This window comes from Polypterus senegalus, chromosome 11 (genome assembly GCF_016835505.1).
Source record: "Polypterus senegalus isolate Bchr_013 chromosome 11, ASM1683550v1, whole genome shotgun sequence".
In the NCBI taxonomy this organism is placed as follows: Eukaryota; Metazoa; Chordata; class Cladistia; order Polypteriformes; family Polypteridae; genus Polypterus; species Polypterus senegalus.
In genome coordinates, this window is record NC_053164.1 from 77,770,074 (window position 1) to 77,797,884 (window position 27,811).

Sequence of the window (27,811 nt, forward strand, 5' to 3'; positions counted from 1 at the left end):
TTGAAGACAAATGCATCCTCAGAGGTCTCTGCAGGAATATTATGGGAAACTCTGAAGGTTTTTTTTAAGATGGCAGATTATTTCATATCCCTCACACTGGTTTCACTCTAACTTAACTAGTGTGGTGCTGAGGTCACGCATTGCATAGCTGCACTTGGGTCTTAATCTGGGATCCTGAGTTGATTTGTCATGTGGTGGGTGCAGCAATATATCTATAAGTGTGTGCTCCTATCTTCTCCTCTCTCTTTCCATTCCCACAAAGTCAAACTGGAAACCAAGAAGGTGTCAGAATTAATTAGTGAAATCACCATAATAGATCAAGAATACGCCAGGTCTCCAAATGACTTTATAGGAAGAGACAGATTTGCAATCAGAATTTAACCTCTTGACAACAAATGAAATGGAACAACTCATCAGCGACATCATTACAATAAACATGAAAAAAAGGCTAATAAAATCTTAGCTCATCAAATCCACAAGCAGGAAGTTTGCAATGCCATAACAGAAATTATCAACATAAATGGAGATAAAATCACTGACCATAAAAATATAACCCACACATTTAGAAATTACTGTAAGTCCTTGTATTCCACTCAGTTTAAAGAAGGTAAGACACAATCTAATGAGTTTTTTGATGCATTACAAATACCTTAGCTAGATACTCCTCGTGTAGAGGAACTGGATAAACCTCTGACACTGTCAGAATTATTAGATGCTATAAGCTCATTCCAATGTGGGAAAATCAGCAGGCTCTGATGGCTACCCAGTGGAATTTTACCAAAATTTTTTTAAATAATTTAGCTCCACTACTATAAACAACGTTATTAGAAGCCAGAGACAACACAATTCTACCTCAAACTTTTCACCAAGCATTAATTACCATCTTCTCAAAGAAAAACACTTATTACAATGTATATTATAAAGACCAATTTCACATCCTAATAATGATATTAAGATGTTCTCTAAAGTTCAAGCTAGAAGAGTTAAAGTGCTTCTTTCTGTAATATCACAAGACCAAACAGTCTGTATTAAAGGTGGACACTTGGCTTCTAATCTTCAACGCTTATTTAATGTATTATACTCGCCCATAAAATCTAACATACTAGAGATCATGTTATCATTGGATGCAGAAAATACATTTGTTTGTATTAACAACATTATGTCGAACTACTTAAAACCATTGCTCTTTACAGTCTCCATTGGCCATTCAATTTTGAACTGTATCAGAGATACACTAAAGGAGGGCTTGAACAGAAACCATCATTATATGGTACTGTATATACCAGACCCACAAACTTCTGTACTAGCAGAATTTCAAGCAATATTTGGACTCAGGATTAAGTTGAATAATAGTGTGCGCTTTCCAGTGAACTGTCTAGTAGGGCTGGGTGATATAATTCAAAAACTATATCTCTGTATTTTTTATGGTTGTGACTTTAAAACATCTGGGAACAACAGCTTGATCCAGGGAGATGTTCAAGATGTCAGCAAGGACATCCTTGAGCTCCTCAGTACAGTGTGGAATGAAGACATAGGAGTGAGGCTAACACTGACATGGCTTTACAGAGTGTGTTCTACAAAAACAAATTTTGCAGTTCAACACAGTAAAAGCAGCTGAATATAAACGGTACTTTTTAATTCTGTACCTTGTTTGAAAATATATCAGTATACGATGTAAAGTTGATGTACTCTCTCTAGTACACAATATTAGATAGGACATGTTCCCATTTATTTTAGGAGGTCGGTTTAAATACCTAGGGGTAAACATCACAAATAAATATAAAGATCGTTTTCAACAAAATTTTGCTATCTACATGGAAATCATTTAACAAGGTGTGAACAGATGGTCTACATTCCATCCTAAATTAGAAGGGAGAATCAACACTGTCAAGCTTCTCTCTGGAGGGGGTTGAAATTCTGGTTTAAGTTTGACATGATTGTATGAAATGTTGTTACCATGCTGCACTGGTGGAATTGATAGCATATCACAACTAAATTATCAAGATTATTTAGACTTGTTTCCTACAAATTGCAGCTCTAAATTTGCATCAGGAGTCGCAAATCAGGGTCACATTCTGGACTTGCAAAAATGATTGCAAACTAGAAGTTTATTTCATTCTATTAACAAATAACGTTTTCCATCTTTTAATCCATCTGTGATCAAATACACCTAAAGCATAAGAGCCTACTCGGATAGCATTTGGTGCAAGACTGAAATCAATAACAGAAATGAAAAAGTTTTTTTCTGAAAAAATACAAAAAAATTGAAGAGAAAAACAGCAAGCAAAGTGCTTGAGCAACTAAAATGGTTTTGATTTTAAAGATTGTGTTCTCCAAGAGGCTCCACGGTATACGAGTGTATATCTGTGTTTGTGCATTTTACAGACGGTGGTATTTTCTGTTATCTTCAAATCAAAATACCCGCCCTTTGCCTTAAAATTTTTATTAAGAAGAAAATTAAACCTTTTTAAACTGAGGGAAGATATACCAATAATTATTTGTTAAGGATCTCTTTGTATACCACATTGTCAGTTTGGCCCTCCGGTTGTAATATGACCAAGCTGTGCACTGAGCTTACTCTTTGAGCATGCAACATACAGTTGGCCGTATGAAAAGTAATCTTGTCTCAAATCTCACAGTTTGGATTGCTGCTGTCATAATCGGTTTGAGTTTCATGGTTTGTTTCAATTATGACATTATTTACAGGACTTGTGTTGAAGTGACATTCGGCATCTGTCAAGCGTTGTAAGCATACAACCGGTTTCATTGATAACTTTGCATCCAGCTTTTGAGAGTTTAATCATTCATAAACATCAGAGTGTCCACTACTAAAATCAACACCTATGAATCTAATATGTTTATGAGGCATTGGCGGTTGTCGAAAGGTGTAAAATATTTGGCCATTTCGGTACACTTGAAAGCGGCAGCCATCAATTCACATGCAGAACCATAGGTGAATGGCTTAAGTATTTCACTCTTATAGTGCTCCTGTGTAGTATGATTATCTCCTGTACCATCATCAGTCCACACCTTGAACCTGTCCCAGTCATTCAATACATAAGACACAATGTTCCTCCGGATATCAAGGGTGAGCCTGATATGGCCGTGCAATATGTAACAAAGAGAATGGAAAAGGCAGGTGCCATCTCCGGGCATGAAAACCAGTCGGTAAGTGACAGTTCTTTGATCGATGGTGATCAACTCTGTAACCAAAGATACATCAATGCTAGTAACCTCCAAATTGTACATAGGTTAGCAAAATATAAACTTATTGAGTCACTGTAATGTAGGGCTGCAACTAATGATTATTTTGGTCGTCGAGTAATCGTTCAACTTTTTTTTTTGATTAGTCACGATTATTTCATGCCTGACTATTTTGATGCCTGCAACCTGTGGTTGTACATCCTGTTCTGGGCTCCAGTACATGTCTTACCTCATCTGCTCACATCTGTCCACCTGTGAATGTCACCCTGATGTCTCTGCATTAATACGATTAAAATTAATAATAAATTAAAATAACAACCAGTGAAACATATGAATTTGAAAATAATCAGATGTTTTTATATTAGTGTGACCATCAAAATAAAAAAGAAATATTAATATTAAACAATACAAACTAAAGTGCACATCGTCTTTAAACACAAAAAGTGCATTTAACTTAACCAAAAATGGCCACTGGTGTGTCTTAAAGTCCAAAAGTTTAAATAAAGCTTCAATCCAAATAAAATAAATCAATAATGTACAGTTTATAAAAGATTCAGTTCATATTTTCCTGATTGCGGTGCAGGAACATTAGCATTTCAGTGTGCTCTGGTGTGAGGCTGGCTCTCTTCTTTGAGACAATGTTCCCAGCTGCCTAGAAGACACACTCAGAGGGAGTAGAGGTAGCAGAAATCCATAAGAATGATTTTGCAGAAAGATAAAGATGTTTTAATAATCACACTCAGAAAGAAAAGTGTTGTAGTTTATGTACATCACGTACTATTTTATGGCAAAATAAAAAAATAACGGACTAAAATATGTAACAAGGTAATTACTGCCAGCACACCGGAACAGAGTATATGTGGAAAAGTACAAAGGTACAATAATCAAACCTGGCAGATGTGCCAGTATATCACTAGGTATGCTCTGAAAACACAAGCTCTGTGGGCTAAGATAAAAATTAAATCTGGCCAGTGGGTCAAAATGTTATGTAAAATACTAAACTGAACTTTATATACACATTTTTGTTTCTGTAATGGCTCAACATCCTTAATGGATCTTTTTCTACTAAGGTTGCAATGAAGCAGTCCGTGCATGGTAAATTATACACTAAAGGCATGAGAATGTTAGTTTTTGTTTTATTTTCAATGTTAAATATCTTAGAGATCTCAGCCCCAGATTTCCCAAGTAATCCTTTCACAAAACAAAGTATGAACTGTTACAAAGACTATACTTAAAACTTCATTTTTCATCTTTTAAGTATGCCAAAGATAGCACTGTGAATGTTACATGTTGCATGATTAAGTATGATAAAGATATTATCAACTCTCATATACAATACTATGATGTTTTTTCCTAATTGCTGAGGAGTCACCTCTTGCTTTTGAACTTTCAATCTTTAGCATGATTCTGAGCTGTGGTGCAACATTGTTAACCACTGCACCACCAGAATTTAAAGGGTGAAAAGTTACATTTGTCTTATTCCCTTAGCAATTTTAAAAAAGTTATGTTTTAATTTTATACTTAAAATGATTTTTTTTTTCATTCATATATGTAACTGCTCAAAAAAGTTAAAGGAACACTTTTTAAATCAAAGTATAGCATCAAGTCAGTGAAACTTATGGGATATTAATCTGGTCATTTAAGTAGCAGAGGGAGTTGTTAATCAGTTTCAGCTGCTGTGGTGGTAATGAAATTAACAACAGATGCACTAAAGGGCCAACAATGAGACGACCCCCAAAACAGGAATGGTTTAACAGGTGGAGGCCACTGACATTTTTCCCTCCTCATCTTTTCTGACTGTTTCTTCACTAGTTTTGCATTTGGCTATAGTCAGTGTCACTACTGGTAGCATGAGGCGATACCTGGACCCTACAGAGGTTGCACAGGTAGTCCAACTTCTCCAGGATGGCACATCAATTGAGGGAGGCTTGAGAGCCCGACGTCCTCTAGTGGGCCCTGTGTTCACTGACTGGCACCGTGGAGTTGGATTGGCATTTGCCATAGAATATCAGAAATGGCAGCTCCACCACTTGTGCACTGTGCTTTTGAGCACATGTGACAGACGTGAAAGGGTCTGGAGAAGCTGTGGAAAATGTTATTCTGCTGTAACTTTGTTCAGCATGACCGATTTTTTGGTGAGTCAGTGATGGTCTGGGAAAGCATATCCATGAAGTGACGCACAGAGCTCCACAGGCTGGACAACGGCACCTTGACAGCCATTAGGTATTGTGATGAAATCCTTGGACCCATTGTCAGACCCTATGCTGGTGCAGTGGGTCCTGGGTTCCTTCTGGTGCACGACAATACCCGGCCTCGTGTGGCAAGAGTATACAGGCAGTTCCTGGAGGATTAAGGAATTGATACCATTGACTTTTTTTTCCCCATTGAGATCTGATGTATTTTCAAAGTGTTCCTTTAATTATTTTGCGCAGTTTATATATTTTTTATAAATGTATATTTGTTTATATTTATATATAAGTATACTAGCTGGCTATTCATATTTGAAATATGAAACAAAATACTATTAATTTTGATTTGATTAGAATATGATATGATTATAGTTATATTATGTGATATATATAATTTTATATATATTTATTTTATATATGTATATTTTGTTTTTATATATTTTATCTTTATATATAAAACTGTACAATGAATGACTGACTCGTAGATAAATGCACAACTTAAACCGCTGGAGCTATAAACATGAAGTTTGGACAGTAGATACCTTTTGTGACATAGCCACCCACTAAGAATGGATTTTTCAAAATTCAACCCCTGATTTGTGGAAAAGGAAGATGATGATGGAGATATATAATGATATATATAAAGATATATATATATATTGTTTATAGTTGGTGCTGGTAATTTCATAATAGCGAAGCTTCCATTATAGGTGTTACTTGTGAAGTGATTATTTTTTATAAGTACAATACTAGAAAGCTTATGTGGTTTTTGCCTCCTAGGTAATGAATGCTTGATTAGCCCTCAAATGTTAGTGAAAACAGTTTGTAAAGTGAAACAATGACAGGATCTATATTTTTGCACTCTCATTTCATCCTTAAGCATGGAACATCTTTGTTGCATATACTACAGAATTTCCGATAGTTGTGATAGTTTTATATTTGTTTCACATTATATTTTGCCTTCACCTGAGTGATCAAGACCTTGTTAGATGCAGCCTTTAAGTGGTAAATTTGCATTCATCTCACATAATTTTAATTTCTTTGTTACTGACAGTATGCATGGTATTTACTAGATAAGACTGGTAACACAAAAGAAGTTGCTTTCATCCTGAAGTTACCCTAATTTGAATGAAAACCAAGGAGGCCAAAGTTATTTAAAAGGACCTCTTTACAGAAAATAAACCACACAAGAAAGTGTAAGAATGAGAAAATGAAGAAATTAAATTATATACATTATTAAAAAGGGAGAGAATAACTTACTTACTTTGATGTCTCAAGGGCATGATTATTCCACTTCCCACCTCCACACCATAGTAAAGTACTACTTCTCTCCTTTTCCCTCTCACTTCATGTACCTTTGCCTGTAATCGTCTTAATTCTTGCCTTGACTTCCCTCCCCACTCATCTAAAGGCCGACTGAAGTTGTGTTTTGAGCTTTGAGGCTTTTGGGGACACCTTCCTAGCACAAGCCCCAGTGGCCCCAGATGTCTCTGAACTTATGCTTTTCACCTCCCAGTTAAAAGGTCAGGACACTCCCATCGTTCATAGTTGTCATGCTTCCTTTACATCAGTACAGCACTTCTACTAGTGTAATTTTCCTCAGGGCATCTTGTGGCTCACCTTCTGTTCTTGTACTACAGTTTTGACTGGAAGTCCTCCTTGAAGAACTGCTTAATAAATAAAACACATGTTTACAAGGAGTGTCTTTATGTATAATATTCATCAGACCATGTTGAACTTTGTTTGGAAAATGTTTGAACAGTGCTTCATAAATAATATGATCATTTTGAATATAGTCATTTTAATCCTGAATTTTTCTTTTTTTTTCAGGTTGCAGTTAAAATTATTGACAAAACACAGCTGAATTCCTCTAGTCTTCAAAAGGTAGGAAATATTTTATAAGCAATAATAAAAAGAAAAGATGCAATCACCCCATATAATGACATCAGAAAATAAATGTTATTCTTAGATCGTCACATCTTTTGCATTTTATTTATTTATTTTTGCTACTAAGGTTTTTTTTTTTTAATAGAAGTGCACAAATTCATATATCAGCAGTGAAGTTTAAAATTGAACATTTCAGGGAGGTTCTTAACACTTCTCCCACTTTCTTTTCTGTTATGACCACTTTTCTGGTATGAAACTTTGGACCTGTCAGTCATGATTCATACATGGAACACTACTTTTAAAGTTGATTGAATGCCTGCATCAATAGATTTTTTTTTTTCCTTTTTAGACCAGCTGCAACAGATTGAACAAAACTTTTTTGTGTTCTTCTTTTAGTAACTTGTAGTCTGGAGATAAACAGTATTGAAAACATTTTACTCTTCTGTAGAAGATTACTATCACTGATTAGAAACTAGTATGTTTTAATTTTAAAATAGCTTTGCCAATAGCAGTTACTTGAAAGAGAAAATAAATAAGAACAATTAAAACCTTGCATGATATATTAATTTACTTGAATTAGAAAAAATATTTCCTTCATAAATGCCAGGATAGACAACTCCCTCTATATGTAATTTTATCTGTATTATAATTTTGACTGATTCTGTATTATATTTTGTGACGGTCACTTTTCCCCACAAAATGTAACATTGTGATTTACTGGTTTTTAGTAAAACCAAGAATGGTATATATTATACAGTATGACACAATTATACAGGACCACCTCAGTCATTCAGCAAACTGTGCTTTCAGAATATGTTCTGCCTTAATTACCAGTGTTTTGTGTTGCTCTGGTGGTCTTGTGGTCTTGCTCTTCTGTTTTGTATCCTATAAATGTCTCAGCATCAGAGCACTGTCTGTGATGAGGTCATTTTCTAAATGGTTGCCTAATGGAAGAATATAAAATTATGCCACCTGTGCTTTCATACTAGTTACTTTGACAAAATGGTACAAATGTAAAAAATAAAATTATAATTTAAAAAGCACTAAGCTTAGTCATTATCAATATTCTTCATCAGATGATGGATAAGATATTGCATTCTTTTAAAATAACTTTTTCAGCTGTTAATTTTGGTGTTCTTATTGTGGAAATTTAATATAAAATTGCATCTAGAATAATTATTAGATGTTTTTTTTATTTCTATTGTTTTTTGTATACAAAGTATAGGGGAAGTATTTCAGTCGTAAAAAGATTCGATGTTGGGATTTTGATGAATCTCAACGTTTTAGACCTACCTGAGTCCGAAAATACAATGTTAGAATTATATCTGTGTGTGTGTGTGTGTGTGTGTGTAAACAGATAACTTGAGTACGCTTTCACTTAGGTCAACCAAATTTTGCATACAAGTATTAGGTACAAAATGTAGATTTCTTTCAATTTTTCAGCTATTTCTGTAAACCAGAAGTGTTACTTTACCTCCAATTTATTCAATTTACTTTTATAATAATTGTTCAATATATTTTTAATTTAATTTGTTCTTAATGCTTCTTTAATGTACATAATATAAAAATATAATTGTCTTGCGATTTACTCCTTAAATATCCATCACCATATCTGAGTATGCAAGAAAGTCTAGGGGAGAGCACTCACGATTTTTTTATTTATAAAATAAGCTACCCTGTATTGTGCATTTCCTCCACAGACACACAATCATCACACCAGTAAATATGTATGCTAAACTCAATTCAAGAATTTGTTTTACTCTTTTTGATAACTTGAATAGACCCTTAGAATGTTAGGCCAATAATGTATGACTTTTAGTGACATTAACAGTATTATTAGGTGAATGAGTGGAACATTGACAATGTAGAGCAGAAACTCAGGTTTCCTCCACTTCACCTACAGATTGATGAGAATGAACACAGATCTTCATTTTCTGTGTCAATCAATTGTCCTCATTGATTTCACTGAATTCAGTTACTTTAGCACTTCCCATTTGAAAATTTGAGTATTCCCTAAAATTAGTACTGTGTAAAAACACAGTTTTACTCTTACAGGAAAAAAATGCCAAAATGGCTCAAAGAACCATAGGAAGCCCCGAATTTTAACATGATGGAAGATTCTTTAGCATACTGTATACCTATAATCCTAATAAAAAATCGGCTCCTTCCAGGATAAAGCTGGTAATTTTTAGACCCATCAAAAAAAGTCCATTATTGGTGATCTCTGAAAAATTGTTTAATTATCACCAGCCAATCTATAGAGAAGTGAGATGTGAAACATGGTAACGTAAGTCGATAGCAAAATGTATCCATTATTAGACCCTCATATCACCTATCGTGGATTATGGTATTATTGTCATGGTTTTAGAACTATATATAAACAGTGATCCTCTCTGAACAGAAGGAAATTAATAACCACATCTCTGTCATCAAGGGGAAATATCTACTGTTGGTTGACCCCATAGAACTTGGGCTAGGAAAGCAATAATTGTACATTATTAAAAAAAATTCAGAATACTGAGAGCAGTGCTAGTTGCTTAAAATATTGGTGTTCAAATGACTCTTCAAGCAGAAATTTTGTCATTTGAAAGATGTCGTAGGAGTCACTTATAAAAATGATTGTTTAATATCCCTAGAACTGAAAAAGACATGCTCCCGTGTGCCAGCATTCACTCTTAACTTTTGTGATACATACACACATAAGTAGTAGCTTTATACAAACAAGGGAAATACATGTATTCCCTAATGTAGAAGACTGGCCCGCCTGGCTGCTAGTAGAAAAAGAACAAGGAAACTGCATTATTCTATAATGTTCACAAGACTGTCGCTGTTAGTGAACATTTTATGTACAAAATTAAGTTTAGCATGTTGTGAAATAATGCTGAGCCGATGGTTGATGATACTGTCTATCGCTGATTGGCTGGACATATCGTCATTGTAAATAAACATTGTTGATTGGCTCCAAGCATTTGCAGAAATTTCCTCAGTGCCAAACTGCAACCATCACTTTTTTTTTCTCTAGTGTGCCTCATAAGAAAGCTGTCAGGCACTTGTATAAATAAATAAAATGTATTATTATTATTAAAACTGTCAGGCACTCATTTGCAGGAGGAGGCGCATGCTTAGTTTGCTGAGCAGGAGTATGCTGTACTTGATGGAAGGAAGCTGAATTAGTGGGTCACACACAAAGTTTGAATGGGAAGAGCTGCTGTGGTGCTTGCAGAGTCAAGAGTTTGAAGTGGGCCGGTACCAGTGGCTCTCGAAGCTTCATGGGTGAATCATTTAGTGACTGACTCAGTCATTTTTTTGGCACCAGCCAGTATGAATATCTGCAACCAGTGGACTTCACAATGTATAAATTAAAAGAGCTGAAACTGAGGTCTGAGCTCAGCGGGCTCCCTGGAAACAGTGACATTCACAGCAGAGGATCCTGTCCGACTCAGAGTCAAATAGACAAATGGTTTATAAACAGGCTGCAGGGAAAGGATTACATAATGAACAGGTCTGAAAGCTGCAAAGTGTGCAAGTCACTATAGTGAGAAGTGTGTTGAATGAAACACCAGAGCACCAGTCAGGGTGTTTTCCATGGCTATAACAATGGAGAAGTGTCAGTCATGAATGAAAAAAGTTAAATTTGTATTGATTGAAGTCCTGATTATAATGGCTATTTTACGGAGTAAGTTATGGACAAATTCGTTTATATGAAAAATACATTGTTTACAGAATCTGACTACAGTGTCTAGGGTAAAGCACAAAGTGCAGCTGTAATGTTTCGAACTTTATCCATTGATGGCTTAGTTGTTCTGTAAAATATGAAGCATTTTTTGCAGCCTCTTCATCTGTTTATCAGTTAGGTATGCCAAATGTCATATTTAGGCTGTTAAATATCAAACATACTTTGTGCTCTTTTATTTAAAGGTTGTTTAAAGGCCATTACAAATACTATTTTAAGTAGACCTTCCTGAGTATACTCATTATGGAAATATTTGTTTGCTTTATCTAGTAGTAATTGAACTAAATGTTTTAACCAAATACTTGGCCTTGCATCTTCATTAAAAATATATTTTCCATCAAAACTCCATTTCAAATTTTTAAAATTGTTAAAGTTTCAACATTTACTTGGCTCTCTCACTAACTAAATACCCTAGTCTCTCCATCATGATTCACTCACCTTAGCTCTAAGGGTGGTTTTTGTTGTGCAAAGTTATAAAACCTAAGCAAAAATCAGTCAAAGTACATGTTCCAAGATTGTAATCATTAACGAAAACTAAAATGAAGTTGTGAAACTATTAAAAAAAACTTTTTCATAAAGTGAAATAAAATAATTACCCATACCAAAATGAAAAAATAACTAAAAAAAAAAAAAAAACTAACGCAGCTGAAAGATTCATTGAAATAAAATAATAATTTCAAAAAAATTTTCATTTTCCAATACAACCAAACTTACGAATGAGATAACTTGGGCGGCCGTGGCCCCAAATTTATTGAAAATATATAGATTCACAATTCTTATGTTTTTCAAATAAATATTCCTACTGCTTGAATGACAGATCAATTCTTTTTTTTTTTTTGCATCCTCTTTTCCTGTTATCTGTGAGATTACCTGTCCACTGCAAGCCTCTTGCACAGTCTCATCAGCAGCTAGTGAAGGACAGCGGTGTTGACGCAGCATTTGCGGTGACAGGGCAAGATGAATACAGGCACATAAAGCATGTGAATGAGAAAGCAATCTACTGGATGATAATAGTGACAGTTCTTCAGAAATTTAGCGTGACAGCATGATCCTCAAAGTTGATCTTAACTATCTTATCTAATATAATGATAGATTCTACACTAGTTCTAGTATTAGTGAAGCATACCAAGATGATGATTTTGATCACCTGGTAAATTACGATACAACGTGCATATGTGCTTGCATTCCAAGAGTGTTGGGCAGCCTTTAAAGCTGCTTTTCGTTGGATCTCCATGTTTCAAGACGGAGTTATCAAATACAGATAATCACTTACAGAATTTCAGTCTGCTAATAAATAACAGCATGTGTTCAGTGATTCTCCCTGCTTTGTGCCTGATGCTTGCTTGTCATAGGTTTCAATTCTCCTGCAGTCCTGCTCTAAATAAGCGGGTTTGGAAAATGACTGAATGGATATACAGTATATATTGCTTCTAATCTCAGATTTGTTTCTATCATTTTGGGGCAGTTCATGCACCTATTGCAAGCTCTTTCTCTCTGTTCATAAAGTGCTTTCTGTTCCTGCATTGTGGCTATTCAAAACTGCCACCCCTAAGCCTTGACTTGGCATACTAGTTTTTCTGGATTTCCCTCAGTACAGGTAGGTGGAGCCTGATATATGATTCAAGCCCAAGGGTCTCCTCCCCCATAAGTCTTCCCCCATGATTATTGCAATCATATCTGTCATAACACAGTAAAATGTATTTTCTGATTTTTGATAACGTTGCAGGCCTGCTGGTGGTAAATTCTATTTATGAATTGTGTGTTTTTGTGGGACCATAAAAATACTAAAATAAATTACATCTCCTTAAAATAAATATACTGCTCAAAAGAATTAAAGGAACACTTGTTAATCAGAGTATAGCATAAAGTCAATGAAACTTATGGGATATTAATCTGGTCAGTTAAGTAGCAGAGGGGGTTGTTAATCAGTTTCAGCTGCTGTGGTCTTAATGAAATTAACAACAGATGCACTAGAGGGGCAACAATGAGATGACCCCCCAAAACAGGAATGGTTTAACAGGTGGAGGCCACTGACATTTTTCCCTCCTCATCTTTTCTGACTGTTTCTTCACTAGTTTTGCATTTGGCTACAGTCAGTGTCACTACTGGTAGCATGAGGCGATACCTGGACCCTACAGAGGTTGCACAGGTAGTCCAACTTCTTCAGGATGGCACATCAATACGTGTCATTGCCAGAAGGTTTGCTGTGTCTCCCTGCACAGTCTCAAGGGCATGGAGGAGATTCTAGGAGACAAGCAGTTACTCTAGGAGAGCTGGAGAGGGCCATAGAAGGTCCATAACCCATCAGCAGGACCAGTATCTGCTCCTTTGGGCAAGGAGGAACAGGATGAGCACTGCCAGAGCCCTACAAAATGACCTCCAGCAGGCCACTGGTGTGAATGTCTCTGACCAAACAACCAGAAAGACTTCATGAGGGTGACCCAAGGGCCCCATGTCCTCTAATGGGCCCTGAGCTCACTGCCCAGCAGCATGCAGCTCGATTGGCATTCGCCATAGAATACCAGAATTGGCAGATGCACCACTGGTGCCCTGTGCTTTTTACAGATGAAAGCAGGTTCACCCTGAGCACGTGACAGAAGTGAAAGGGTCTGGAGAAGCCATGGAGAACATTATGCTGCCTGTAACATCATTCAGCATGAGCAGTTTGGTGGTGGGTTAATGATTGTCTGGGGAGGCATATCCATGGAGGGTCACACAGACCGCTACAGGCTTGACAAAGGCACCTTGGCTGACATTAGGTATCAGGATGAAATCCTTGGACCCATTGTCAGACCCTATGCTGGTACAGTGGCTCCTGGTGCACGACAATTCCTGGCCTCATGTGGTGAGAGTATGCAGGCAGTTCCTGGAGGATGAAGGAATTGATACCATTGACTGGCCACCACACTTTCCTGACCTAAATCCAATAGAACACCTCTGGGACATTATGTTTTGGTCCATCCAATGCCACCAGGTTGCACCTCAGACTGTCCAGGAGCTCAGTGATGCCCTGGTCCAGATCTGGGAGGAGATCCCCCACAACACCATCTGTCATCTCATTAGAAGCATGCACCGATGTTGTCAGGCATGTATACAAGAACACAGGGGCCATACAAAGTGCTGCGTACAATTTTGAGTTGCTGCAATTAAATTTTGGCAAAATGGACTAGCCTGCCACATAATTGTTTCACTCTGATTTTTGGGGCGTCTTTGAATTCAGGGCTCTGTAGGTTGATCATTTTCATTTCCATCAAACGATGTGGCATCCTATCGTTCCTAACACATTACCCAGTCTATATCAGTATAGATATCCAGGAGGATTTCTTTTTCCCATTGAGATCTGATGTGTTTTCAAAGTGTTCCTTTAATTTTTTGAGCAGTTTACTTTAATAAAATATGTACAAAAATAGTTATCCATAATACATATGGCTTAAAAGAAAATAAAATGCTTCTCATAGTTACAAGCTGTCATATTGCTTAGTTTTTTTCTGTAATGTACATATCTGAAGCGAGGCTTAATTAAAAACAGTTGTTTTCACCATTTCTCTAAAAACAATATATATTTTTTGTTTTCACATGATAAATTAATTGATATTGGCAATTAAATGCTCATTAAATGTAAATATACATGCATTTACACATTTTAATCATTTTAAATCATTAGTTGCTGTACAGCTTTTTGCTTTTAAGATATGCATTTGCTCTATTAATTAATAATATAGATTACCATTTGTGGTCAGCAGGAGGCGCACTAGCCACCCAAACCCAACACAGACAGGCACAGTTCAGCACACAACATACGTGTATTAAGTGGGAAAGCACTTCTCCCTTGCTCCCCTCAGTAGCATAGTACAGTAAGTACAGCACACAATCTTTGCCTTCTTTCTTCTTCCTCTTACTCTCTTCGCCTCTACTCCTCCGCCAGTAAGCTTAGTCCTCTTCATCCAAACTCTTCCTTGTCTCTGTGAGACATCTGGTTCCTTTTGAAGCTGCATCTGGGAGTATTCCAGGTGGCTCGTTAGGCAGGTCTGGAATTACTCCCAGGTGTGGTGGAAGCCCAAAGTTGGGCTCTGCTGCTCCCTCTGGTGGCATCCTTGGAACCGAGCAGGGCTGAGCCAACAAACAGCAAATCTCATACGGCCTTGTGGGAATCCAAGGTGCCATAGCAGTTCGGGGGAGGCAGCACCCTTCATAAAATATTCTCCCCCTTTCCTTCCATTATTGATGTGTCCCAGTCAGGTAATGGCACAGGACACCATCCGTCACACATTTTAATTATGTAGTACTTGTTTCTTTCCAAAACTTATGTTGTATGATACAGCAATTTCAAATGTGCCTTATCTTTTCTTTTTCCAATTGAAAGTGTAAGCTGCTGCATTTTAAACAAGTTCACTGTCCAAACACAAGCTGTGTCCGTTTTAATTTAAAGAAAAAAATAAAGGCCTGTATTCCTTGATGTAGCTGTTCTTGCCTTTTGTCTATTTGCCCAGGATGACTTCACCGATTACTTTTTATTTTATTGCTTTAATTTCTTCCATGTAAAGGCTAATATACATTCTTCCAATAGCTGCTCTTTGTTTACACTGCAAAAACTTTGCTGCAAAAAAAAAAACTACCTTAATACCTCATGTAAAGGAGGACTACAACTAAATTACTGCAAAGCTTAGAAAACCGGGCTGAAAATATAGGTGTTTGTGATCAGCCTTTTTACTGGTCATGGATCAAGGCTTTTTTTTTTTTGTAAGAGAAAATCGTCTGATTTCGATTGGCGGCCAGTCGATCAAAGCATCCCTAATATATTTTTGTGCATGTTGTACTTGTATGTATACCATACCATTTATATGCCCGCTTAATCCTGAGCAGGTTGTACATACATAATCCACTTTTAAATGTGTGTGTGTGTCTTTAATTTTTAGTGATACTTGGATTATTACATGTATTCATTTTACTGGTGCCCTGGAACAACTATTGCCATCTCTTTGCTCATCCTTCCTTATCTTATATTAAGTGTCAGCACCATGCCATCATTGTGATTGTGTTGAATGTAATCTAGGACTGTGACAAAGAAGATTAATGGGATGCAACATCTATAGCACTCTTTCACTTGTATCATTAAGTACAATGAATTTGACATTAAAGTTTGGTTCATGTATGGTGAAGGGCATGTTAGATTACTTGAGCACCTTGTTATAAGGAAAGTTAAATTTATGGTTAGCAATCTATTTTCAAGGTTTTGCTTTGAACTTTGAGTGCTTGTTCGGATGGATTAACAAAAATATTTACATGTACACTCCTCTTAAAAAAAGCTGTGTATTGTTTCCTCCCTTCAACTGTATGGTTTGAGTTAGAGCAGAATGATAATCATCAAAGCCAGGTCACTAGGAACAGCACAAATTGATCTAGCACTGGAGTTATTTACTCATGTGCAATGTATGTAGCATTTTTAAGAGTAAGGAGCTCTAGTGAACTAATATTAGCCCATTTTGATGGAGGATACATAAGTATTGTATATAGAAAAGTACTCAGTTACTTGCATAGTACTGTACTTGTGATGCATCTGATTAACCCTCTATAACCAAGGCCAGTTGTCTTTGGAAATTTACTGAGCAAAGCCAGGTTACAGAGCTAGTATAAAATACTAGATCCATGGAGGTTTATTAATCCATATTAAGGGTAATGTTCATTTAGTCATGGTTTTTTATTTGGAAAGTACGCACTTTCTACATACTTTGTGTTGCAGATTTCATTTTAAATCGATAAATTTGACATTTTTGCCCATCAATCTGTTTTCACTAACCCATAATGACAAAGTGAAGACATGTTTTCAGAGATATTTGCAAATTTATTAAAACTATTAAAATTAACTCTTTCATTCATTTAAGTATTCACACACTACTTTGAAGAACCCCTTTGCCAGTATTTTCAGCTTTAAGTCTAATTATTAAAGTCTATACAAGCTTAGCACAATTAGATTCTGGCATATCCTCTCAAACTCTTTTTGACTGAATGGGAAGTGTCCATAAACTCCCATCTTCAGGTCTCTCCACAGACGTTCTTTAGGGTTTAAGTCTGTGCTTTGGCTGGGGCCACTCAAGGATATTCAGAGACTTGTTCCAAAGATATTCCAGCATTGTCTTAGCTGTATGTTTCAGGTCATTCTCATGCCGAAACATGAACAATTACTGTGAAAAATTGGAATTTAATGGGCTACATATACTGTACTTTTTATTATTTTTACTTATCTAGCCAGATACCTTTATACAAGGAGACTTGGAACATTTTTGAGAGATACAGTTGGTTGTATTTCTTTTTTCTTTTATAAATTAGAGCACAGGCAGGTGAAGTGATTTGCTTATGGTCACACAGTTTCATTAGCAGGATTTAAACCCACAACCACAGGGTCTGAAGTCCAAAGACTTAACCACTATGCCTCGTTGCCTTATTGGCAACTAACGTGTATGTAGCCTTTAGAATTTTAAATTAAAAATATATACTTTACAGCCAGCCGCCAACTTTCGGCTGCATTTCGGACTTGCCATTTGACTGTACGTCAATCACAAAGTGTATAGGTAAATGTAATTGAGGCTCTGTGGGTTTGGTGTGGGTCACCATTATGTATACTTTAACTTCTGGTATGGCGTCTTTGGTCCATGTAGGACAGTATTTCTTAACCAGTGGGTCGCGATCTACTTTTGGATTGTTTGTTGCTGTTGTTGGTTTGTGAGTGGGTTTCAAATTGCTGATGGTGGGTCATGGGTTGTCATTGATGGCTTGTGAGTAGGTTGCAGTGAGTCACATAAGCAATTGAAAGCACTGTGTGATACATTTCTCCATTTCTAGTTGAGGTTGTTTCACCAAGATCCCTCATCATGCTTGCTGCACCAATGGGGAGGTTTGCAATTGCTGCTAGTAGGTTGTAAATTAATTTAATAAAGGCATAACTGGGTTGCATGACCTTAAAGGTTGAGAAACACTGGTGTAAGGTGGTGTGGACGAATAATTAACCACATGAATTAGCGCTGATCAAAACAGTTCTTTAAGGGCCCTTCAAGAGTGAGAAATCAGGAGCCCATGTGAAGAAGAAATAAAAATAATAATGATAAAAGATTTATTACTGTGCATGACTGTATATTGAAACCATGTTTTAAGTAGAAGATATAGTCAGCAATTAGGTTATTAGATTAGATATTATTTAATACTGCTGACACAGGAGAAAGAGTAATTCAAACCAGAGTCTTTCTTCAATGACAAATACTGTAATTTCTCCTGCAAAGAACATGTTTATCTGAGCAGGATTCTTAAAACAGTGAATTGGGTATATGCATCTGCTAGATAAAATTATTTAGTTTACTTGTATATTTCAGCTGTCCTTAGCAATTAAAACATGTAAAATCAGGAAACACGTTTTGTTTTAGCAGCAGTTATTTGATGTTTGTTTCAGTGTGACACCTGAGCTCATGACCTCTGTGATTGATTTCTAAAGATAAATCAAGACATGTATTTCCCTAATGAAAAGCTTATGGCAAAATAGTGTTATCTGTATTTAAAGACGGTTTTGTTAGAAGAAATTGGGACACAGTACAGTAAAAATACTGTTGTTAAAATATTAACATACTAGTAAGAACTTTCTACTACTGTGGCATTTTCAGTTATTGTACATTTTTCATGATAATAGTGAAGGTTTGTCTACAGCGTCTAATATAGATAGAAAAGGAAAAAAACCTGTATACTATGAGTAAGATAGTACTGTATTTTGAAGTTCACTTATCAGTTTTATCATTTTTTAGGATTACATTGACTGATTTGAAGCAAGGATCATTATGTTTATCTTTGATTTATCTTTGCCAGGAAGTGTGTCATTAGGGTAAATGGTTGGACTTTGATGACTGGACATGGCATTTTTATATAGAGTACGTATTAGGTAGGAACAGTTCCTGTGTGTTTCAGGACATCATGAAATCATGCTCAGAAACAATCTGATAAGACATTTGTTACTGTGTAAATATATTAACTCTGTGGTGCTGGCACTAGAGTTATAGAATAATGCTTTCTGTCTTTTGGAACTTCTGCCTCGTTATAAAATATTCAGCACATTTTTGAGCAATCTGGACTGTGGCTATTATTATTATTGCTATGGATAATTTAGACTTTGTTGTACTTTGTTAATATTTCTTACATGCAGTTTATTCAGATATATTCAGACTATGCATGGACTTTTTTTTTTTTAACTTGTAGACTCATCAATGCAGAACTGCAGAATTTATAGTATTGAAAAAAAACTGAAATCACTTTAGAAATATCTGGATTCCTTTATTAATTACTGTTGACTGATCTTCAACAACATTACAATAATACACAAATATAATCAGCTTGCCACTCTTTCTTAATTTTGCTGAGATATTACTGTGCATCTAACAAACATGCTTATTTGATGTTAGTGCAGTTTAATGTCATCCAATCCCATTATATATAGATGTGAAAGCACTTATGTGATTCTTTTTGGCTTTACATGCTGTATTCTCCATTCCCAACAAATGTGTAGTGATCATTTGTCCTTTGTCTTATGTCCAGAGGTCATAAGCAATCATGTGACTTAATAAACAGGAAAAGGATTGATATGTACAGGTGTTGTGTTTTTTTTGGTACTGAAAAAATCTGAAACAAAAAAAAAATAATGTTGGCACATAAACAAAACAGTTTTGTCTGATATTTCTATTAAGTGTATTTATTATGAGTCCTTTATGTTTTTGTTTGAGGTTATTTGAGATAGGAGAAACAAGGTTAACATAGGAATTCCAAAGGATTGAATACCAGCTGCAGTCTGGCATTAAGCCACACTTCAGCCTTCACCATAGCAACTAAACCACCCAACATGTCTGTGAATAGCAGTTGACTGACAGTCTGCAGTTTTTTTCATTATTCATTACACTGTAACATTTCCTGTTGTCAGTCCTGCAAGATTCATTAATGCAATTAAATGTACATAAGTTATATATTCCCAAAATTGTTGATATCATAAAAAATATACTTTATATTCTATTGATTTAATGATTTATTCAATTAAACATTTTTGTTAATAACAGTAGTATGACCATTACAGCAACAACTGGGACAAAAAGTCAGCACACTTTTCAAAACGTTCACTTTTGTTGCTCTACAGCCCAAAAAGAATATAATCAGAACCCATAAGAGAATGCTCCCGACATTGTGCTTTACTGTTGGAATGGTGGTGTTTATTTTTTTTCTCGTTTGAACCCTAAGAACTTTTGCCACTTTACTAGAGAATCTTTAAGGCTGAATGCTAAATATAAATTAGTATTGGTATTGCCTTTTTATTTTTATCTTCTGATATAAATAAGATTTAAAGAGCATTTGTGATATTGTTACCATTTTTTCAAAATGATGGGTATTTGCCATAAAGAATGTTATCTCTCTAAAGTTGGCATTGACTTCTGATCAGTCTCTGTATTGCTCATTCATTCCATATGAAGTGATGACCTGTTCTAGGCAAGGCCTGGTTCATATCATAGGCATCTAAAGTGATGGTGCTGACTGTGGTACAATGGAATACTCAAGTCTTTTTTTTATGCTTATTTCCTTAGTTTTTGATTTTTATATATTTTCTCTTGTTTTTTTTTTTTTTTTTTGAAAGCACCTCCCAGTCTCTAGTAGATTCTTTGCTTTAAAATACTCTCGTAAGCTGTGAAAGCAACTTCCTTCTATTCTGAACTAATCAAAATTGCTATAGTTGTTCACAGTTGACTGGTTTTACCTGAGCAAGTTTATAAATGCATTTGGAGATGTTCACCTATGCCAAAGAATTTTTTTAGGTATTGTTAGTTTATTTCAATTCCCCCTATTAATAACAAACCATGTTTTTTTTCTGTATTTAAAGACATGTTGTTAGCATCCTTCCAGGATACTATAGGAGAAATATGGTTTGATCTGAGAAAGAAATATAGCTGAGTGTTTTTTGCATACAGATGAAAGTAACTGTTGTATATGTTTTGTACTGATATTTCACACTGGAAAAGTAAATGGTAAAGGTCTGAGTACTGAGCCCTGTGGCATAGCATATTAACTTGTTAATTATAGAGTACTGTCATTACAATTCTGTCATTACAATACTGAAATCAGTTTGATAAATAACAGTATGAACTAAACCATGCAAGGATGGTGCCTGAGAACCAAACATAATTCTTCAGCCTATTTATTGAATTAGAGTGGTCAATGTTGTTGAAGCCTGCCTTTAAATCTCACTGTAGACCCCACAGCAGGGATTCTGGGTACAACTAGAGAGATTAAAGATTTAAGGTGAGAAGTCTTTGGCCAATCTGGCTCTCTAATTAGTAAGCCAGGTAATTTTGCTGCTACATTTTGGGATAAAATAAAAGATCCACCTTGACTTAAGATGAAGATCAACTCTTTAAAAACAATCCAGGTCTTCTCCAAAAGTCCCAAATATTAACAAATGCGTTTTTTTTTAAACCAAGTCTGTAAGAGGCATTGAACAGAATGCTCTCTCCTATAGACTACTATATCCACTCTATATAATCTTGGTAAGAGGCCAGACATAATTAAGTTCTGCCATTTAATTTTAGCCTTGGTTCAATTTTCTGTCTTTTTCTGAATCATCTGTTGATTTGCTAATTGCCATGCATGTTGTTTTCTTAAAATGCTACTCCTTTTAAAAAAAAAAAACTAGTTGTGTGTGTGTGTGTTGTGTTGCATACTTCGGGCATTTACATTTGTGATGAGATCATAGGTAATATGGATGCTTTGCCTAACTAATCTTTTGGAGATTTTTATTGGTCTTGTCTTGACCTCAACAGTTTCCCTCAACTTTGATTTCATAATGATATTTTGGACACTAGAAAATGCAAGTACAACGTATTAAGATGTGTATGTAACATCATTGCAGCTATTTAGGTGCACATTTGGGGGAGATAGAGGTTAATGAAATAGCATAAGAATTAATTAGAAACATGCTTAAAACTGCTGATGAAACGGATTCTTCCGAAGTTATCACATATGTCAGAGAGAAAATTGAAGATTTATGTTGCTGGTCTTTTTAGACTACGATATTGATATTGAAAACATCCAAGAAATGGTCCAGTTGACAAGGCTACATGCCAGTTCATGTGACAAAATTACCTGCCTTGGATGCATATCCTTTGACATTCCAGCTGAGTCAAGAAAACCCTTTCTTTTATGTGGTGTAAAAGCATGACAGATTGCAGATCTGTATGTGTATCAAAAAAGACGATCAAAGGCAAATGAGCTAGTGTGAGATATGGATAAGAAAGTATCATGTTTGCCACTGATCAGAGCTGTAAAGTTGCTTGAAGAAGTTCATTCAAATATGTACCTGACTTTAGACTAGTAAAACAAGGGTGAAATATTCAGTTCAAAATATTAGCTGGGGCTACTTTGGGCTTTCTGTGTCAGTGTGTCTAAACTAATACAGGTGCAGCTCACTGTATCTCACACTTGCTCATAAATCATTTATTTAACCTGCGATAAATGATAATGAGGTTTAAGATCCAAGTTGAGAAAGCAGGGGTAGGCAGAAATTAAAAAATCCTACATAAAAGGTTAGGAATAAAAGTATATATGTTTTTGTTATTCTTTAAGTACTATGTAAAAGGTATACATTATGAATGACATGAATAGTAGAAGTATGTCCCCACTAATAGGTTCACTGCAAGTAATATTGAAGATTTCTTCATTTTCTTGTGTAACATTCACTGAAAAGGATGTTAATCCAAAAAAAAAGCTAAAATAACAAAGAACGGACAAAAGTAATGTTAATGGAAACATATATTTGAAGAAAATACAGCCTGACAATGTTTACATTGCTTTAAAAAAGGGAATAGAATACTTCCCAATAATAGCTGTTTTAGTGTATCAGTGAGGTAATTCTTATTTTTTTCCTTAATATTTACTATATAAAGGGCCAAAACTCTTGACTTGTGGCATACTTTGTTGCTACTACTGTGAAATTTAATGAATGCCTTTTTAGCAGGCCCTTCCAAATTAATTTCCAATTAAAAAAAAATTTGAAACCAAACTTTATTTTATCCCTTTCATTTTTAGTTATGACCATTTTCATTTGTTTCTGATATAAAATAATATTGAGTGTAGATAGCAAATTTTTATATCTCACAATTTTCCTCTGAAAATGTATTTGCAGATGCAAGGGTGTAACAAGTCCTTTTTAAAAATAAGTACTAAAAATTTCTTGTTTTACATTCATTTTGCAAAGTATACGTCATATATGTAACAGTGTAGTCAATTAGAAAGTATTTGTTTCTAGCTTCAATTAATAGTCCTCATAGCAGAAATAAATTCTGAGGTTGCGTTTGTGATGCAGAAAACTTAAAAGAGACTTTCTGCAGAATTTGCATTGGCAAAGCATGATTGTCTGTTGAAGCTCTCTTCTAATAAATCATGTTTTGTATATAACATCTCTGCTGCTCTGTCTTAATCCACACGTCTTTTTTTTTTTTTTTTTAAACAGTTTTTGCTTTTTTTTTAAGCTATGTCCAGGGAATCTCTTTCTGGAAATGTTGGTTATTCATTTCAGAAATTAATATTAAAACCACTGCATTGAACTTCTATGTTATATTAAATTTTCTTTTTGAAAAAATTAACTATAATATAGGATTAAGAAACTGGGCATCTCACAGTGAAGAATTTTGTAATATTGTATATGGTGTTTATTAAATCTTTCATTTAGTGTGTTAAGTAGTTGTTTTTTTAATGCAGTTTTCTGTGCTCCTCTTTGCATTTTAAAAGGAATACCTTTCAAAGGTCTTAACAATAGATTAAAATAATTAATCTTCTCTACTCCTCTCTTTTTTGTTGTTGTTTAAGGTTGGCATTATGTATACTTTGTTGTAATACTCAGATTCTAAAATAATCTATCTACCTTCTTCTCCCCATTTTCTACTACTTTTTTCTTTACATAATGAAAGTCTACCCCCCAGTATCTTAAGCTGCCAAAAACAGAATAATTAATAATAAGTTATTATATGACATTTCCATTTACAATTTCACATGTGATTCATAAAGATCATAGGCCATCCTCTCTTTAAAATAAATCCTGTTAAAATAAAAAGTAACCTCTTATGAAAGTTCTTGTTGGCCCTATTCAGTTAGTTTAATTTTACTTGGTTGACACTTTAAGCTTTTTTCAAGGTGCAAAGGAATCATTTTACAGAAACATGTATTATTTATCTGTTGAATGTGTTTTACCTATTACAATATAGATAGATAGATACTTTATTAATAGCCAGCATTTAATTATAATTATGGTTTTATTTTGGGTTTAAATTTTTAATTTCTGTTTATAAGTACAGTGCTTGTGTCTTCATCACTATACCATGCTGCACAGGATTGTGCTTATTTAAAAATGGCTCTTGTCTGATGTCTAGATTAAAGGGTTTGTTAATGAGTAGCTAATACTTAAACATTACACACTGTATCTGAAATTTTACTTTTACAATTGTTAGACACTTTGGAGGGAAGATAGTAAAGCATGCTGTGTTCTGAAAAGGTGAAAGGCTGGGTGCTGTGCCTCCAGTAAATTGCTTCCTGCAGTCAATGACTGGGGAGGAAAAATCCAATTAGCTTGTCTGTTAGATCAGCAATTAACATTGCTGAGTTGAGAAGCTCTAAGCCAGGAACACTCATCAACTTCTAATTTAAAAAAATAACATTAAAAAATAACTGAACAAAATACCTTGAGCAAATACTGGCAGAAAGTCCTAAGTAAAGTGTCATTCTGCTTTATAAGAATTTGTACTGTAATTGTTTGAAGTTATAGATAAAACAAGTTTGCATTTATCAGTTATAGTTTAGAATAGCATATCTGGAATATGGAAGGACTCTGCTGTCAGCCAGCTTTTTTTCCCCTCTCTTCTTTTAGTGGGTACATTTTCGGAATTGTTGAGCTTGGTCATGGTCTATTTTTCACTTGTCTTTTTTCCTTTTAGCTCACTTGTTTTAGCAAGTTTTTTGTTAATAGAATATTGCTGAGATTTTCACGTACTAAAATTTCTAAAGGACGTATTTAATATGCTCTGGATAGCAAACAGTAGTGCCTACTATGAAGTTAACAAGAGATCAGGTGCAAAATCTTTAAAAAAATGTATTTGCTTTGTAATGTAAAATTACAATGGGAAATTAATTTTAAAATTAAATGTTAAGTCTTTGGAATCCTTGAAAAAAGATTTTGGAGTTAAAGACAAGGTAAATTTGCACAATTGTAAATTTTTCAGCCCATGCTAAATATAGTCTATTCTGTAATTGACTATAAAGGTATTCCCCAAGATAACAGGAATTGCATTATAAAAGGTTTCATTTAATGTCTACATGGAATCCCCATTGCATTTTTCAAAATCATTGTTTCCTATTCGTTGCTATAGACAGCTGTACAAAAGAATGATACCAGATATTAAGCTGGTCAGACCTTACCTTCAACTTCTGGCTTCTGTCATCTTCTTCCAGTGGAATAGACGGAAACGGAAGACTTTGACAAACCAGAAAAGAAGTTTGTTGTTTGAAGTTCCTCTTTATTTTTTCTTTCTCCATCACCATTTCACCATCACCGATGCAATTACCAACCACTCCACAGAAATAATGCTGGCACCACTGCTTCTCTTCATTGTGATATTGTTGGAATTTTATTCCTTTTACTAAAACTGCTGTTTTTAATTGAAAGACAGATCTATTGTTCATAAACAATGAGTATAGTATGTTTACTTTACTTGTGAATATGCTGCATAACACAGTAGCCATGAAGTTTAGTGGGAAGTGGTAAACAGCCATATTATTGAGTCCTTAAGGAAGGATCTTTCTCTTTAAGAGTGTGTTCTGTAGGACTGCTGCAGTTAATCTATGTAATTGACTAATGAACAAAATATTTTAGTTGAATTGTATTTTTTTAATCAACTAGTCCTTGCCGTTCTCCTACATTGCACAATGGTATGGTATAACTCTGTACTGTTTTTGAGCAGACTAATTTTGGCTACAGAAGAAGGTTCCCCAACATTGGCCAAAATTCTCCTCTTTGTAGGAGTATTTCACCTGAGAAATCTAAGAAAGTTGTTGTGTGATCATTGTGTGGTGTGTAGCACAAAAGGTTAAGCACCTGAAGAGGAAGCATTATGGAATTACAGCACAGGTCACGCCAACAATACTGAAAGTAACCTATTCTTGTTTAGCTGTTCAACAATAGTTCTTTTATTGTTGTGAAGCTGGTTAACTTGAGGCATGCATACTAGTAACTAGTGTTGTGAAGAAAGTTAGAGACACTATTTCTTTAGACAGAAGAAATTGCTAAATGCATTTATCATTTGCTGCCATTATTATTACTTGTGTATGTGCTTAAGTGAAATACTTTTTCAGAATATAGACCAGCTTTAAGTATGATAGAGTAGTCTGATACATGCACTTGCTAGCTTTGTTTTGGAATAGAGTTGCATCTTCAGTCTTTACTCATATGCTCGTGCCAGGGCAAGCAATCTTGTAACTGTCTTCTGGGAAATCTGAAACAAATCTTATCAGTGGCAGTTAAAATTGAGCAGCAGTAATGTCCTACATAAACATAGACCAACTTTATAAAGTTATTTTTAGATACTGTATTTTCTCCAAACATTAAATTGTAAAGAAAGCAAATTTAATAAGTTATCAGGCTGACCAAGGAAAAACATTATTATTTTTTTAATCCTGTGCAGTTGATCCAAACATGAAAGAGAGTTTGTGGCTCAGCAACAACACGGGAAGCTGCTGCTGCTGGGAGGTTGGCTTTTTTGAAAAGAGATGCAGTGTCTACTGTAGTTTACATTACAGATATGCAGAGTGTACAGCTTAGTAAAATTCTAGTTTTCATGTTTAAAAAGGTATAAATACAAACTAGTCTTAACTAAAATGGTTATAGGCTCTTTCCATGTTCTCAAATTGGTGTCAGCTGCTCTTGCAGTGCTGGAAAGGAGAACTTCAAAAAAGCCACATGTGTTTCTACCCATTTCTTCTCTTTACCTCCTTTGTCTGAAACTGCATTTTTTTTTTTTTTAAGCGGAAGTTGTTTTGAGTGAGTTGTTGCAGGTTGTTGGATTATAAATGCGCACTTACATAGTAGGTTGATTATGAAAATGTGAAAACTGCAAAGAAACATAAGTGCAATATAAATAATATGTATTAACATCAAGAATTTAAAACGAACTAAAGGATTTACATTTTTTCATCCCTGCTCATCACCAATTTTTTTTAAATAATTAATGTTTAAATGTTATGATGGAAACAACAAGCAATGGAAAAAAGCAAATCTCATTGTACCATCATTGTCAGTTCAGAACAAAGTGCTACGCTGTACCAAAGTTGGCAGTGTAACAAATAACTATTACTGAAGAGCTTAACTTCATCTACAGTATTTACAGTGTTTAATACTTTGCAGTAGTATATGTCAGGGGGCTTCTGTCAAAATGTCAATCAACATGATTAATGACCTTAAGCACCACCCCTTTATGACATAAGCCCGGAAGATCCACCCCTTTGGTCCGCCCCTCCACTGGCCCACCAATATCTACATGATTGGCGGATGTGAAGGGAGGCCTCGCCCCCTGGCAGTGGATTGGAGAAGGACACCCTGTCTCCGCCCAGACTCTGCCTTGAACCCGCCCCTCAACCTGATTGGTTAAGGAAACTGTCAGGGACATTTTGGTGGATGTCTGCACCCTCCTTGAACCCGCCCCTGCACCTGATTGGTTGAGGAAACTGTCAAGGGTATTTAGAT

At 35.2% G+C, this 27,811-nt stretch overlaps 1 protein-coding gene across 12 annotated transcripts in view; it reads left to right on the plus strand.

The window, feature by feature from the left end:
* mark2b (MAP/microtubule affinity-regulating kinase 2b) overlaps positions 1 to 27,811 on the plus strand; it is a 290,583-nt gene that overhangs the window by 110,919 nt on the left and 151,853 nt on the right. For all 12 annotated transcript variants that reach the window (XM_039769082.1, XM_039769085.1, XM_039769090.1 and 9 more), the window contains exon 3: positions 7,224 to 7,277. In XM_039769082.1, the coding sequence (XP_039625016.1) occupies positions 7,224 to 7,277 (54 nt within the window). The remainder of the gene's footprint in view (positions 1 to 7,223; positions 7,278 to 27,811) is intronic.